General features: G+C 37.2%; 1 protein-coding gene across 2 annotated transcripts in view; it reads left to right on the forward strand.

Moving 5' to 3' along the window:
- Col4a3bp (collagen type IV alpha 3 binding protein) overlaps nt 1-17,154 on the forward strand; it is a 105,028-nt gene that overhangs the window by 75,258 nt on the left and 12,616 nt on the right. The window contains exons 7-12 of one of the 2 annotated variants that reach the window (XM_021180963.2): nt 693-850; nt 3,174-3,266; nt 5,413-5,499; nt 7,114-7,206; nt 7,650-7,727; nt 15,134-15,229. In XM_021180963.2, the coding sequence (XP_021036622.1) occupies nt 693-850; nt 3,174-3,266; nt 5,413-5,499; nt 7,114-7,206; nt 7,650-7,727; nt 15,134-15,229 (605 nt within the window). The remainder of the gene's footprint in view (nt 1-692; nt 851-3,173; nt 3,267-5,412; nt 5,500-7,113; nt 7,207-7,649; nt 7,728-15,133; nt 15,230-17,154) is intronic. The other variant, XM_021180965.2, reaches the window with a different exon arrangement.

Raw genomic sequence — 17,154 nt, forward strand, 5'->3', positions numbered from 1 at the left:
CAATCTATAGTATTTTTAGGTTACTTGATAAGTTACAGATATAGGTCCATGATCAATATAGGCCATTTCACCCTATTTGTGGCTTATCTTCTTAATGATGTCTTCAAGTTTGAAATTTTGATAAAATACTTTATAATTCTGTCCTTTCCAGGCTGCACCCTTACTGTCATGACTACATGCAAGTCTCTTAAGTCCCAGTGCCATTATTTTTCTTGTAAATGTTCTATCAGGATGACTACATATTAGCTACAAAATGTTCTTGTTTCTATCTTAGGATTCTTTTTAAGATCTCCCCTTTAATCCATTTGCTAACCATCTATTAGAATTGTAAACATGATCTACTATTTTGAAGTTCATGCTGCTTTTTTAAATTCCACAGTTCATTTTGTTGTAGTTTTAAAATTCTAGATTTTGTAATGTAATGTATCTAGCTTTGACATGTCAGAGTGTTGTCAGCATTGCTCCTCCTTCCACTTGACTTACTAGGTGCAGCTCAGCAAGAAGTTCAGGAAATAGACTCTAGAAACTGGGACTTGAGGGTATGTTGCCTCAAAGCTTTGCTCACAGCGTAGTAGGGTCCATAGAAGGAACCATACTGTGCTCTGATTGCTAGCTTTATAAATGCTTGCTAATCTTAAGTATAGCGAAGGCTCTTCATTTCAGTGATTTTTCTGTGTTAACTTTCTTTTCAGTATTTCCGCATGTAACACCAAAAGGAATTAATGGCATAGACTTTAAAGGGGAAGCAATAACTTTTAAAGCAACTACGGCTGGAATCCTTGCTACACTTTCTCATTGTATTGAATTAATGGTAAAACGGGAAGAGAGCTGGCAAAAAAGACACGATAGGGTAAGACTTTTGCTTTCGTTTTTAAAATCATCATTTTAAGCTTCATGTGTTCATTGAACATTAAAACTAAGCTAATTTCAAAGGGGAAGGACCTCTGGCTAGATAGAAATATCAGGTGGTTCGCATTTGCCACTTGATCAGAATCTTCAACTCAGTATCGACCAGTGATTTATTCAGTTATTATACAACATGCCTTCTCGATTATATTCGATATAAAATTCTGCAAGTATTACAATTGTTTGGTATAGAAGTGACGTAACATTTGGCATTAGTGTCTTTTAGTGTATAAAATCTGAGTCTGTGTGTAAGTTATATGAGCTGACCTTTATAAAGTCTTAACAGTTACCTGTCACATCATGGCCATTAAGTTTTCTTTGGTCACTTTGATGTCACTTACACGCATTATATTGTTCAGATATTTGCCCTATTCTCCATTTTCCCACCTTTATTTAATCATCAGCATTGATAATAGTGTTGTAATATGAGTTTCTAGCTTTTAATGTGAACTATGGTTTACTGAATTTGCTTAGTAGGGAAACTCATATTTAAAATCCAACATTTGTAAAATAACCAAATACTAAAATTAATACATACCTTAGAAAATCTAATTCTAGCTCAACACCATCATTTTTCAGAAGGAATGAAGTCAAGGACTTGTCCAAAGGTGCTAAGCAACAAAGCTGGAGCAGATGGCTCTGTTATGGGTATGTCTGCTCTGGATGCCAGACTATTTACTCACCATTCCGAATCAAATCCCTCAGAAACTGCTTACAGGGTATGAAGGTCTTTCAGTTTGAGGAAGATACTAAGAAAACCAGCAACAGCTGCTGTTACACCGCCATGATGCATGATTTAAATAGCAATGTTTTTAAGACTGTTCTTGTGGTTTAGAAGAGAGCTCTTCAGAGTTCTCAAGCACAGGTGAGAGTAAGTCGTAGTAACCAGCAGTATGCAAACCTTACCTGAGACGTGCACTTCAAGACCCCCGGTGGATGTAAAGAAAGAGGAGCAAACGTTTTATGTACTCTTTTTTTTTTTCTTTAACAGATTCATACTTATGATGAAGTTTAATTTATAAATTAGGCACAATGAAAATTATGCAAGTCAGTATTGATAATTCACAAAAAGTTGTTTATCAGTAAATGTTTTCTCGATAATTCATAAGATCAGGGAGAAGGTGTGATGACACTGTGATTTCTTTGATACTGTTTTATTCCAGGATGTTCTCATGCCCTCTGTAAACGAGAAATAGAGAAATGATAAACAGGAAATACTCCCTCAAGAAGTTTGCACTCTGTGGAGCACATTAGATATGCGATCATAATAACAGCTATTGATAGAACTGTTGCCTTTTTAAAATGTCAACTCAAGCAAACCAAAATATTTAGAGGTGATCATTCTTTATGGTTATCTATGATAACAGTCCCATGTCCTGTAGAAATGTACTTAGCCAGGCATGCTCAGGAAGATTAAAATTCTAAGTTTAAATAATTTTAGCTAATAATCTTAATAAGAGAAAATTGTACTTATTGACTATAAGGTATCCATACCTTCAATTTGGATATACTTATAACTAGCTAGCTGTGTGTGTGTGTTAGACTTTGTTTGATTTACCCATTAAATTAAAATTAAATTAGTCCAAGTATGTGAACTTGAGTCCTTGAAGTGAGGCCGTGAGGGGTTTGTGTGTTGGCTAGGCTTTAGTATCCCATCAGAGTTGATCCAGGAAGCCATGTTGGAGCAGGAAGTTTCCATCTGGGCCAGCCTTAACATTTTACCTTGAATCTTTAGCACTGTTGGTTCTGTCTATAAAATGAAAGAGTCATTTTTAACCAGCAAGAAGAATGCTAAGAAGTCCTTTAAAATATTTAGTATTGACTAATAAGTTGAGTTCTTTTAATTCCTAACATTTAATAATTTCTTTTTCTCCCTCCACAGCAATAAATAACGGTGTTGGGCAGGGGGACGTTCAGTAATCTGTAGCTGACATTTCACTGGTGCTGACTTAATCACATTTTAATATTAGACACAAGCAATTACATTAACATTTCTTAACCATCCCAGTATTTAGCATGCACACAGATGATCTGAGCCGACATTCAGACAGTAGCTCCTATATTATGTATATCCTACAGGAGAGCACTTCCTAGGCAGAATAACATTTGTCTTTTTCACAGGAATAGTTATTTTTTGCTCAAATTATCCAGTTCCACAGAAAGTGACCCAACAGTCTTTTTATGGTAATTGGAATGCCCACTTCAATTGATAACACTCTCACTTTCTCTCCCTCCCTCCCTCTCCCCACCTGCCCACACCTGCCTAGGAAGTGGAAAAGAGGAGACGAGTGGAGGAAGCGTACAAGAATGTGATGGAAGAACTTAAGAAGAAACCCCGTTTCGGAGGGCCAGATTATGAAGTATGGACTTGGATTGGGGTCCCCATCTATCACAGAAGGAACCTTTAATAATTCTGTAGCCCTTAAATGGTCTTAAATAGATAGTTTGTTTCTCAGGGTTAACTTAATTGATGTATATAATGTAATTGATTAATTCTTCTTACCATCTACAGAGGCTTATATATGCTTTAAAGACCCAGGTGTTTTCAAATTTTCCTGAGCCAACCATAGTTATAGGATTACATGCCTATAATCCCAGCACTGAGAGGCTAACGGGCTCCTCCTTGGGGCGGTCACCATGAGTCATGAAACCAGAGTCTGCCTGTAAAGTCCTTTTTCCTTACCAATTTGCTATATGAATGCTTCCTTAGAATGAGTCTTTCTTTCCATAGACTTAGTAAATAATTATACTTAATGCTTTCCTCTAAATGTATCTAATGCATTCTGGATTTTTTTGTATATTGTTTAAGACAGTGTCTGTTGTAGCCCAGGTTGGCCTTGAACTCCTGATCCCCATGCCTCTTCCTCTGCCTCTTTTAGTTACAGAGATCCTCTGCCTCCAGGATTACAGCTGTATGCCATCATACCAGCACATTTCAATTTTTAAAACTTATGATAGACCTGTCTTGAAAAACCAAAAAAAAAAAATTATGATAGAATATAGGAATCTGTATTTTATTCCAGTGTCATTTTTGGACTGGTCTTTTAATACTTAAAGATTTATATCATTGTAATTTTTTATGTATAGGACCATTGACCACATACATACATGTGCTCCACATGCATGCCCAGTGCTCATGACTTCTTAAGAGACCATCAGATCCTCTGAGTTTGAGTTGGTTATGAGCTGCAATGTATGTTCTGAGAGAACTGAGCCTGGTTCCTCTGTAAGATCAAGTGCTTTTAGACACTGAGCCATCTCTTCAACCCCTATTTGTTGATTATTCTTACTCCACCTATTTAAAGTACCTCTTTTTTCTTGATGAAAATAATGGACACAGCGTTTAACATGCATTTTAACACCACAGGTGTTCCTTGGTGTGTGTTACAGAATTGGAAAACTGATGACGTGCAGTCTCAGAAGCTAGTAGCCGGAAGATCAGAGGTCAAGGCCAACTTGGGCTACATGAGACTCTGTCTCAAATAATTTTCTAAAAATATGTACATATAGCATATTTTTTTAAATTCCTGTGAATTTTAATTCAAAACTCTACAGTTCTTAGGAAAGGAGTAATTCATTGATGAATTGCTTACCTAGCTAGCATGTTCTAGATCCCAAGTTAAAGTCTCAGCATTACAAAAGCAAAACAGAATTAAGGAAATAGAAAGTTCTCAAGTAAATCATCTATCTTTTTACTTTCTTCATTTCCTTTGAAATTTTAAGCTATCTGTCCTCGTCAGTTTTGTGTGTGCAGGAGTACACAGGTGTGGTGGCTGGAGGTTGACATCAGTTGTCCTCTAACAAGCTCTACCTTATATTCTTTAGATCATGTTTCTCACCGAACCTAGTGCTCGCTATTTTGGCTAGATTGGCTGGCCAGCAAAACCCTGGCCTGCCCTATTCCCCTAATGACCAACCCTGGGATTGGCCTGCCTCTATTCCCCTAATGCTGGGGACACAGACATCTGCCTCTGAGCTGGGCTTTACATGGTGCTGTGGATGGGAACTCAGTTCCCAGGCATGCTTTATGCACTGACCTGTCTTTCCAGCTGGATCTGAACAGTTCAGTCATCGCTGCTATAGGCCTTTACCTTGAAATAGTATTAGCCAGTTCACAGTAAATGTACCTGTTAGGATGGCTTGAGCCTATAATTCTAGTATTTGGGAAGCTGAGACAAGAGGTTGCTGCCAAGTGTGAGGCCAGTGTGTGCAACAGAGTGAGTTTTAGGACAATGTAGAGTACAAATGAAACCCTGTTTCACAAAAACGAACAAGAAGTATAGTAGATGAGCTAGTTATAGTAGTCATGAGTTTTCAGAGTGTGTGTTACCACTGTGATAGTACTCTACCAGTCTGCTTCGTGGTCCACAAATATTTGCTCAACAAATGTAATACACATGGTCAGTTTTCACCTTTCTCCTCTCAGAGGTAATACCAAACTTGTCAGTGTTTTCTGTTTCTTAAATATGTGAAATGGTTGTGTTTTGTTCCCTGTTTATTGTCTAGGAAGGTCCAAACAGTCTGATTAATGAGGAAGAGTTCTTTGATGCTGTTGAAGCTGCTCTTGACAGACAAGATAAAATAGAGGAACAGGTACATCTACTCACATTCCAAAGACATGCGTTTAATGCCACAGGTGTTCCTTGGTGTGTGTTATAGTATTGGAAAACTGATTGTAATCAAAAATATTAACTATCATAAGTGTTGAAGATTCTTTGTCAATCAGATCCTTTATATTTTAATTTCTAAACACAAAGACTGATAATTATTTGAAAGAGATATATGCATGGTTAATATGGACTTAAATGGAAATATTCTGCTCAGTACTCTTGAGGCATTCAGCCTTAACCATTCTGATAGCCAAAGGGTCTTTCTTAAGTGTTTTCTCAAATACAATTGAGCTCACAGATGACAGAAGGGTTGTTTTTGCCCTAGCCCCACCCAGCCATTATTACCAGCTCACTTGTTGCTCACCAGCCTTCCCCTTGAGTCTCCCCTCAGCTCTACTTTGCTTACTCCATTGCAGTCTCATGGAGTCTCAGTGTGCACACCCGGCTCCTTTCATGGAAATTGACTCACAGACAGATTAATTTGATTCCTGGCTTCAGCTCCATTGCATGCAGTTGCCATAGTTACTGCCCGATGTGTTAAGGGATGAGTTTTACTTACTTGCCTCTCCTTAGGCTGCGCTATTGATGGTAGAAGTTGCCTCCTGAACAAGTGTAACTAGCCTGGCTGTGGAGTATAATGTGTTTCGTACTACAGATTGACGTGCGTTATGTCAGTTTGCTGGGCTGAGTAGCCAGGAGTAACCTGAGTAGTCCATAGCCTATCTGCTACTTAGGTTTATATCTTTAAGTCAATGATTTAAGAGTTCATGCCATGCTTATTTGTAAAGTTCATTGGTTAGTTGTCTTTTACACTGCATTAAGTTAAGAGTGGCAACTTTCAGTTCCCAATTAATCTGTGAGTTTGGAAGCCTAAAGTCATTCTTAGAAATACAGCCTGAAGTAGCATTCATTTGGGAACGATCGTGGACTTACTGTAGTCACTCTTTTTCTTACTTTGTTATCTCTGTTAGTATGGCCAAGACAGAGATGGTTTGAGAATGGTGAAATGGTCCTTAGGATCAAGCACTAAAGTACTTTTAATGAGTGTTTATTTAAATGTGTGAGATGTCCATTAAACTGAAGAAAAGGTGGGAAGTCAAGGGTCAGACTAGCACAAGTTCGATACTAAGATGAAGGCAGGCTGTCTTCATGGAAGGGAGATAGAAATAATCTTAGGAACCCAGAAGGAAAGCAAATGATGATACTGGTTCTGATGACATCAGTCTCTGGACAGAATTGCTGGTTCTAGATGCAGTAGATTGAGATGATTTGACCAGGGTTTAGATAAAAAGAAATTTCGCAGTAATATTAACCTTGACTCATGAGAGTTGAGACAATACAAGTGGTGGACGAGAGGGTTTTGACTGGGAACAATATAAAAGAGGTTCTCCCTAGTGTCTGTAGACTAGGAAGAGACTAATTGGGGATCTCCGAAGTGTCAAGATTGAGCAAAGCTGTGTCTGTAAAGTAGCTTCCTGATCAGGTCATTATTGCTAATGTGCTTGTTAATAAAAGGTTAGTTTCGGGCTATAGTAGCCATTTGTAGGCTGCAAAATACACTTTAGAAACATCTCATGTTAGCATCTGTTTTTCTCAGTCACAGAGTGAAAAGGTCAGGTTACACTGGCCTACATCATTGCCATCTGGAGACACCTTTTCTTCTGTTGGGACTCATAGATTTGTACAAAAGGTAAGAGATGCACTCTACTAAAAGAACGCCTGCATTCCTCATTCTGTAGTATACATTTTCTCTTCTCAGGAATTTAGGTAGGAAGTGTTTTGTACTGTTATATTCCCTATTTCTAAATCCTGTTCTGAGCATATGTCCTTTGTTTTTATTTAAGGTGAAGTGGAGGGGTGAGGATAGAGGCTAGGGAGTGGGGAGTGGGAAATAGTTACCATCTCTTCCTTCTGTGAGTTTAAGTACTTTGTAATTTTGGAACTACTTCCTTCTTTTTGGAATGAATTTGGAGTATAATACATAATAGGTGCGTGGAGTCAGCACTTGCTGCTGTGCCTGCTTCATACAGTGCTTGTTTTCTCTCTTTATCTTGTGTTTGCAAGTTGGTACTGAATGCTCTGTTGTGCCTTTGTTCTGATTCCTTGGTTTTTTTCTTTGTCTGTCTCTGGTAGCCCTATAGTCGCTCTTCCTCCATGTCTTCCATTGATCTAGTCAGTGCCTCTGACGATGTTCACAGATTCAGCTCCCAGGTACTGTATAAATATATAGAGTGGACTTGAGTCTTTTTTGCTGTATTTCCGCCTGCTTGCCCAGTTCTAAGCAATCGATTGATTGGGCTACTTGTTTTGGTTTTGAATTTTAAATAGTCACAAAGGTTAAGAAGGCTTTCCTTCTCTACTAAGTAGCTCTTCTTTGTCAGCCTTGCATGTCCCTTTATTTTGTATCCTCCACTAGGAGTCGCGTGGATTTGATCTTAAAGAAGGTATACTAAGGGAAAATGTTTCAACTGAATTAAAATATACAGACGTAACCTGATTGTTCATTCATCATGTAACAGCTATATTCTCTAGCTTCAGCAGCCTTTATGGACATGGATTATAGGGAATTCTAGTTCATGAAAGTGGATTTTTACAGTCTCATTTTTTTTATCTAATTTTAAATGACTTCCACTGATATTCAGCAAAGAAATAACTTTAATAGTTATCTCATTACTGTTATGATACTAAATTTATTGAACAGACTATTTATTCAAATTACCTGTGAGTACTGTAGGTTAATATCCCTGTATATCAGCTAAATCTATAGAAGTTGGTTCTAAGTTTATTTCTCATCACTAAGGGATTGGGGGCTTAAGACAGTAAACAATCTGTGCCCTCAAAATAAGATTAGTTTGCCAGAGAGAAGAATCTTTCAGTGTAGACATTTTTAACCACTGTTTTTTCCTTTGTCACGATGCTGGGGATGGAGCCCGTCCTTAGCATGCTAGGTGGTCTCTGTGCCTCGCAGCTGCCTCCTTAAAAATGTTAAGGGTTTTTTAATTTTCAAAGCTTTGAAATTGAGTTTTGTATTTTTACAGCAGTTGTATTTTTTGGCCCATGTTATGTTGCAAACCTGAGCTTCTAGTTGTGGTGATTGGGTTTACCCTGGTTAGCTGTGTGTGTGTGTCATCTGAGTGTTTACCCTGGTTAACTGTGTGTGTCATCTGAGGGTTTACCCTGGTTAGCTGTGTGTGTCATCTGAGTAAGCTTTGGAGTCTGAGAGCATAGTAAGTGTTAGGCGCCTGACCCTTCGCTGGGATTATAGTAGCATGACTGAGCTAGTCAAACGTATACATCGTTTTCCCTAGCTGAACAAGTCTCAGTTACATTACACATGCAAGTTAAATCTATGTTCATTTTTAATGCAATAGAGGAAAAAAGACTTAGAAATGCACATTTCCTGATTTTTTTTTATAGCTTTTTGCCTTGAATATCTTTGAGAAAGCAGTTCTTGACCATAAATCACCTATAACTATATGTCTGTGTTATTTATTATTTCTTTATTTTTGCATGCCTTTTAAAAAGTGTGTATATTCACCTGAGTAACAAAAGCAGATTAATACCAGGAGACTTTGGCTTACTCTACTAAGCTCTGTCTTTTATTAAAACTGTAATTTTAGAGATGGTGAGACAGCACAGTTGCTGAAGTGCTTCCTACACAAATATGAACTCTTCACATTCCATATGCAAAGGCAGCTCTGGTGGCTTGCTCTTAGGAGCCCCTCTAGTCTACATGGCAAGCTCTGAGACAGTGAGAGACACAGGAAGTAAAGCATAATGTGTAAAGTTTGCTCTCTGGCATCTACAGCACATATGCACATGTATACTCACGCAGACAAGTAATCGAGTAACTGAAATCCATCGCTATTCAAATGTTAGGACACATAGGCTTTAAATGAAAGCAAGGAGAAATGAGGATGCGCAAGGATTCTGTCTTCAGAACTCAAGCCTGAGCCTTAACTATAGAGCCAGACAATCGCTGAAAGCCTTTAAGTGGATAACTATTTTTTGTAAGATTTTACAGAATTTTAGCTTACTTGTGTAGATAACATTTTTATAATTAGTATATATAAATTAAGAGAAATTAATTTTGCTGGTAGATTTTTTTTGCTAACATATGGTGCTATATGATTAATCAGGTCCTGCTTCAACTTCTGAGCACATACTTCTTTATATAGCAGAAGAAGTAAAAGAAGAAAATAGTATTGAAATTTTAAAGTATTTCTTGTCTTTGTGTTTGCTGTCATTAGCAAATATGGGTTCTAGAAATTAAACTGCAACTTATGTTCTCCAGCATCTTTAGAACAAAGAATTCCAAGTTCATAAGAATACTGACTTTGAATAATGTTATTTATATACCTTTTCTCCTACAGAAAGGAGTCTGCCAAAGATCTAGACCTCTGTTTAATATTAGCTGAGAGTTTGTCTGGAAAACTCTATGTTCAGATTACACCAGTGATTAAATTGGATTTGGTACATTTTACAGTCAGGCATGCAGAATAGACTTAGGTCTATTCAGGATACACTCTTGGGTTAATTACTAACATTTGAAACACGTTTTGTTATATTACCTTATATAACACATTTCCATGTACACTAAGGAAATCTATGAATTTCCTTAAATTATTAGGTAATGTAAACCTTAAAAAAATAAAAATTATTTTTAAAATATTATGTAGCCAAAGTCTTCATTTTGTAATTAATTGAAAAAAAATAAGCCACTTTGTTATCACTATCAGTTATTTGTCAAGGATGGGACTGTGTGAGTGGAAAAATATTAGCATAATATGCACAAAGCCCTGGTTAAACCAACTAGCATTTCTTTTAGCCATAAAGGACCTAGTTGATATGATAATATGCATTTTAATGTAATTCAATAAAAATCACTTAGTGTCATTCCCCCCTTAAAAAAACAAACAAACAACTTCCATTGCAGATGTTATTGAAGCATGATGCTGTAATCATCAGTTTGTACGTATTTTTAAGTAAGATGACTCAGTGAGTAAAGAAGCTTGGTGTGCAGGCCAGAGAACCCGAGTCTGACCCCTGAACCCACACTGGACAGAGAGCACCAGCTTCCCAAAGTGCTCCTCTGAGTGCCACACAGGCATAAAACACACCACAAATAAAGAAGAAATTTAAATGATAAGTCATTATTGATACTCTTTAAATTGTTTGTGGTTGGAGTACAGTTGAGGATTTTTGTTCTCCTTTCACCATCTGACTCTTAGGCATTGAGTCTCAGGCTTCCTGGCTCAACAGCAAGTGCTGTACCAAACTGACAAGGCTCACGATTGATGTGCTTATGTTTAACGTCTGTATGTACCAAGGTGTACTAACCACATCAGCTAAAGTGCTGGATGCCAACCTAGATGCCGTAGCAAGCCCACAGTTACAAAGGAAAAACAAAAAACCAAAACCCTGGCTAGGGCCTATCTGTGGTTATGCATACTCTGGGTTCAATTTCCAGTACAACAAAATAGAAAATCAAAGCAACAGCCTTGGAGAAGGCTCAGTCAGAAAAGTCTGCCTTCACTGACTGCAAGCAAGAGGACCCATGTGCAAAACATTGCTTGGCCATCGTGGCTTTGCATGTGGAGAACTTGAGACAAGAGAATCGATAGCTCGTGTTTTAGCCAAGCTTGAGCTCTGTGTTCAGTGAGACATCCTTTCTCAAAAAACAGCATGCAGAGGGCAATGATGTCAACCTCGGAGCTCCACACACATGTATATGCATAAACACACATTCACACACACATACTCCACATGTGACCATATATACTTTAATAACTCTTTTTCCTACCAAAGTAGGTAATTCCAATAACCATTTTATAATATTTTTAAAGATATACTTAATAGGTTCACTCCACATTAATATAGATCTAAACACATACACACATATATGTATGTTTGTATATTTATCTGTGTATATGTATATATATATTCATGTATATGTGTGTATATATATTTGAATATATGCACATTGTTTGCCTACTCAATCTAATATTGAGCAATTTTAGTTTCTCTCATCATAGTTCTGACAGTGAGCTTCCTTGGAATAGTTTCCTCATAAAAAGCTTTGTGTGCTTACAGAAACCTTTGCTTCACTTGGAGTCCTAGAAGTGAGACTGTTTGGACAAAGGCCATGAATATGTCTGAGTTATAGTTATTCTAATTGAAAAATTGTTCTTCAGGAAGGTTGGGCCAATTTATACTTCAGGCCAGTTTTGTTGTGGGTGTTTTGTTTGGCTTTGATTTTTTGTTTTATTGTTTTTCCATATGACACTAAAGACTTCAGCTCATTTTTCCCAGTCTTAGAGGCTAAACCAGCCATTTGTATTTCTTCAGTGAATCAATTATTAACATCATTGGCTATTTTCTTTTGGGTAACAGTGCTCTGTTAATTTATTAATATTCTATTCAGCAAGCCCCTGTGTTATCTTGTGACTATATAACAATAAGCAAAATTGTTTTCCTCTGGCATAAGTAAAAAAAGATCAGAACTATGTTTGAGCCCTTCTAAGTTTTTGTTTGTACCATCAAAGGACAATTTTCTCTTTAAAACTCTGTCTTTAACTGTTTCAGAAAACTACAAATGCAGAAGTATCCTAATGTGACAATATATTGAATGATTTGGATGTGAGATGGGAAAGAAAAGGGTTGGAATTGGAGCAGTGCCCTTCACGCCTTACCTGTGTTTTATACCTCCTTGTTCATAGTTCATTGGTAGGATGCTGTGTTGATAGATTTGGTGCCCACTCTAGGTAAACCTAGTGAGCTTGGGTGCCAGTGAGATGGTTCTGCCAACAAGCCTGGCAACGTGAGCTGCCACCCACATAGTGGGAAGAGAAATGGACTCCCGTGGGCTGTCCTGACCTCCAGTTAACTATCCCCTTACATTCACACACACAATATGCAGTAAAATAACTGGATCTGTTTGAGGGTGGAGAGGCGTGATAGCATTTATTACTAGTCACAATATTTCCTGAAATATCACAATTCAATCCTGATAAAATGGCTTTGACTTCCCATCAAGCTTAGTTATCTCTAGATCTCCACAGGTACGCACAGTAAACTGGATAGATTGTTAAGTTAGATCTGAGTGTAGGTTGCACAGGCACAGCTTTTGTGGTCACATTGGCAGTGAGCATATGCAGTGAGCATGAAATACATTTTAGTGAAAATTTACTTGCAGCATATGGTTTTTAACTCTCGTGTCATTATGTCAAGGAAGGTACAGTGAAGAAATGATTTTAAGAGAAAACTATAAAGCTTTTTCTACGCCAGTTTGAGTTCCTGGGAGAATCGTACTAGCTATATCGTGTTTCTTTGTTGGATTTTTCAAGCCCTTATTAGCCAAAATGAAACAAGACTTTAAACTGTCTGTAGACAACAGTTACCTTTGATCTAAGTGCCATTTTCTTTTGGAAAATTTTGTTATAGGAATACCATTTTTTAAAAATGGTCTAGAGAGATTCAGCTTAATTTCTGTATGTTGTGCTCTTTCCTAGCAGATTACATTTGCTAAACATGATTTCCTTTGTAGAAAAATGCAAATTAAAATATTTGCAAACATTTGGAGTAGCTACTTCAGAAATAATCTATGGAAAAACCACAACCACTTGCATGTGTTATGACAAAAGAGCTGTAAATGACACTGCAAATATTAGACTGAATTCTTTGTCTTTACTACAATAAAATATGTCATGTTCCTCTTCCACTTGTAAGTCATGGGAAGTAGGGTTTCTTTATGCCTCTAAAGCCATGATAAACACATGCATTCTTAACCCCCATTTCTTACATCAAGTCAATACTTTTCAAATGTAAACATTTCTAAGATTTGGACTCTCAAACAAGGGGAAATGTTCCTCTGGTGACAGGCCATTGAATCAAGGCAACAGACAGTACTGGGATAGCTTTCTTTTCTGTACTTAGTGGCACGTCCCTGTTCTCCTGCCTTCTATGTATTTGTAACTGGGAATTCTTCATTAGTCACACTGACCCACACAAAGCCAAAGTCAGCAGTCAGAGGCACGTGTCTTTTTCTAGTCAGCACCTAGAGTTGTCTTTCTGCTTTTTGTTTTTTTTTTCCAATTAAAGCTTTATACAATTTTAGATTATTGTCACTGGCAAGATTGATTAGTTAATTAATACTAATGCTCACAACTAAAAGGACAAAATTATAGAATGTACTATTAGGTAAATTATAAGTTCCTCAACTCTAAAATCTATAGTCACTCACATTATAAGAATTATTAGTAACTGGGCATGGTTGGTGGAGCACGCCTTTAATCCCAGCACTTGGGAGGCAAAGGCAGGCAGATTTCTGAGTTCTAGGCCAGCCTGGTCTACAAAGTGAGTTCCAAGATAGCCAGGGCTACACAGAGAAACCCTGTTTCGAAAAAAAAAAATTTTTTTTAAATTATATATGTGTGTGTATGTGTATTAGTAAAGTACTAAAACGTTGTTATTATTTAGTATAAAATTAGATTTTGGAGTCAGTTTTAACAATTTGTCAAAATTTTTCGGATGATTGTCAAATCAAGATTGATATAACAGAAGTGTACATCTCTATAACATATTGAGGACATTCCTAAGTATAGGAAATTATTAACTATTATTAGTATTTTAAGAGTTTATGCCTCAAAACCATTATTTCAACATGTAAAAACTAGCTTCCTGCTCAGTGTGCCTGGCAAGCACACTATACTCTATGGAAAGTGACTAGTTACATTCAGAGCACAGTTTTAAATATGAGTGTCATAAATACTCTTTCTGCTTTCCTTTATGTATTTATTGCTAAGATTATTGTGTTAGCATAATAGTCTAACTTTCCACTTTATTCAAAACATCTCAAACTGTGACTTTGTGAAGTTCATTTTTAAGTAATTGTCCAAGTAAGTGACTTAGGATTCTGAGATTATGAACTGTGTGTTCTCTGTTCTTTGCTTGCCTTGGTTATGCACCAGTACTAAAATTTAGTAGGTCTAGAAAAATACACATAGTCAAGACCCTGGCCAGCTTCAGTCCTCAATAACAAAGGGACGGTAGTCATTTTGAAGCAATAAATTTAAACGTGGTTATGTTTAAATGCTAACATATATATGAATGTTATTAATACTATTTGTAAAAGAATTCAGAAAAATGAATTAGAATAAAAAAAAGGATTATTTTATGTTGGTTTATGTTCAAGAGAGGTTAACTGATGTGATAAACTTTTCTCACCTTGACACATAACAAGCTTTCTAATCTCTACAGAGCTTTAAATATAGGGGCATTGGGACTAGGTGGTGGTGGTAGTGTGTGTGTGTGTCCCTTTCATCCTCAGTGTTCCATGATTTGTGCTTTAGGACATCATCTCTGATGTTTAGTCATGCATGCATAAGCCAAGTTGATGTTACTTGAGTGAAGCAAGCATCTTCCTGCATTTCTCTCTCCTGGTCCATTAATCTGGATGTGTCTAATGTGACAGAACTGCTCATTCTCATGTAAAACTTAGTAACTTGAGCTTTGTAAGTGTGCTATTTCTGAACTGAAGTAAGCAATACCATTCTGTTTTAAACATGGTGGCTTGCTTGCGACATGTAAATTCTCATGGCATTATTTTCCTTTTCAAGGTTGAAGAAATGGTACAGAACCACATGAATTATTCATTACAGGATGTAGGTGGTGATGCAAATTGGCAACTGGTTGTTGAAGAAGGAGAAATGAAGGTAATTCCCACACAAATTCTTCAGGTTGCTAAGTTAAGGCTATTGCTACCAGTATTTAATAAAATGTTTTTGGGTTTTTTTTTTTTCCTTTCTTTTTTGGTTTTTCAAGACAGGGTTTTTCTGTGTAGCCCTGGCTGTCCTGGAACTCACTCTGTAGACCAGGCTGGCCTTGAACTCAGAAATCCGCATGTCTCTGCTTCCCAAGTGCGGGGATTAAAGGTGTGCGCCACCACCGCCCGGCTTAATAAAATATTAAAATAAATTATTACATCAAAGAAATACCAAATTCTGGGAAGTAAAGCCTCCTCCTTTTTTTCATGGCTTTGTTTCTATCAATTGATTTGTAACCATAATATAAATCTATAATAATAATATTCTGTTTTACCTAGACAACAGAGAAAGTAAAATTTGAAAGTTTATAGGTAAAACAGACTACAGTTTGCTCTTGGCCTTTTATTTAGATATTTCTTTTCTTTTCTTTCTTTCTTTTTTTCTTTTCCCCCACTGTATGTATACCTGTGTGAGGGTGTTGCTATGGCCTGGAACTAGTTAGAGTCAGTTGTGAGCTGCTGGGTGCTGGGAGTAGGGCCTGGTTCTTGAAGAACGACCAATGCTCTTAACCGCTGAGCCATCTCTGCAGCACTAGATAACTCTTTCAGTCATAGATTTAAATGTGGGGAATGCTGTTCCCAGGTTTTACTTTGTTTCTCTTCTCTTTGGCCTGTTTTCTCTCCAGCTCTGATCTGTGATCCTTGTCCCACACTTACTATTCAGATAAATCCCTGTCCTTGGAGATACAAATGTGAAAGAATGTAGAGAAACCAGGAGAACTAATTAATCTAAGTGAAGTTCTTCTGCCTGTAATGAGTAAAGAAAAGGCATCCCTATAACCCACCACATTAGACAGAGAAGTTGGGGTTAGAATGTCAGAGTCTTGCAGTAACCCGCCAGTGAGAAAGTTGATTTTTCTGTAGCAATATGTTTTCTTCTTTGTGTAGCACATCATTTAAAGAGGTTAAACAGATTTGGAAGAACTAAGAAGAGACCTGAAAGACCCGTCAAAGGCATCAAGTACAATGTGATCTAGATCTACAGTAGGATATATAAGCCGTCGTAGGAAAGCCAGGCCAACGTGTGTTTTAGAGAGGATCAGGAGGACACTTAATAGTTTTACAAACTTTGAATGTATAAATTTTTAAAAGTCCAATTTCCAGTTGGAGTGCTAGGGGAATTGGTCGTCCTTGTGTCAAGAAGAGATGGCACAAAACAGTCTGTCACGTGTGTGCACGTCTTAACAGAGCAGTCCTCTTGTTCTTGCCATATTTCTTTATTCTTGAACTTACCACAGATTTCTCTAAATAGCAATCTGTAAATTTGAAATAATAGATTATACTTATCACTTAAGGTACACAGCCTCAGTGTTTTAAAAACATAAAGCTCTGTTTATAATCCATTTACCATTTCTGCTTCCAGCATCTCTTTCAACAAGTATTTGAACACCGAGTGCCTTTCTGATACTGTTCCTGATGCTGAACAAAACAGCATTGAATCTCCTGTTTGATCCTGTATTCTAGCCAGTCTTGTTTGACCCTGTTCTGTGTCAAACACCTTTTGCAAGTGTTTCATTCATAATACTAATGTATAGTATTTTTTTACGTCTGTAGCAATTAGCCATTCATCATATGTAGTCATCATATATAATTTTTCATGGTGTGAATTTACCTTTAAGCCCAGCACTTGTGAAGCAAGTGGATGAATCTCTGAATTTCAGGCCAGACTGATCTACATAGTGAGTTCTAGGACAGCCAGAACTACATAGTGAGACCCTGTCTTAGTCAGGGTTTCTATTCCTGCACAAGCATCATGACCAAGAAACAAGTTGGGGAGGAAAGGGTTTATTCAGCTTACACTTCCATACTGCTGTT

The sequence above is a fragment of the Mus caroli genome, chromosome 13, assembly GCF_900094665.2.
Source record: "Mus caroli chromosome 13, CAROLI_EIJ_v1.1, whole genome shotgun sequence".
In the NCBI taxonomy this organism is placed as follows: domain Eukaryota; kingdom Metazoa; phylum Chordata; class Mammalia; order Rodentia; family Muridae; genus Mus; species Mus caroli.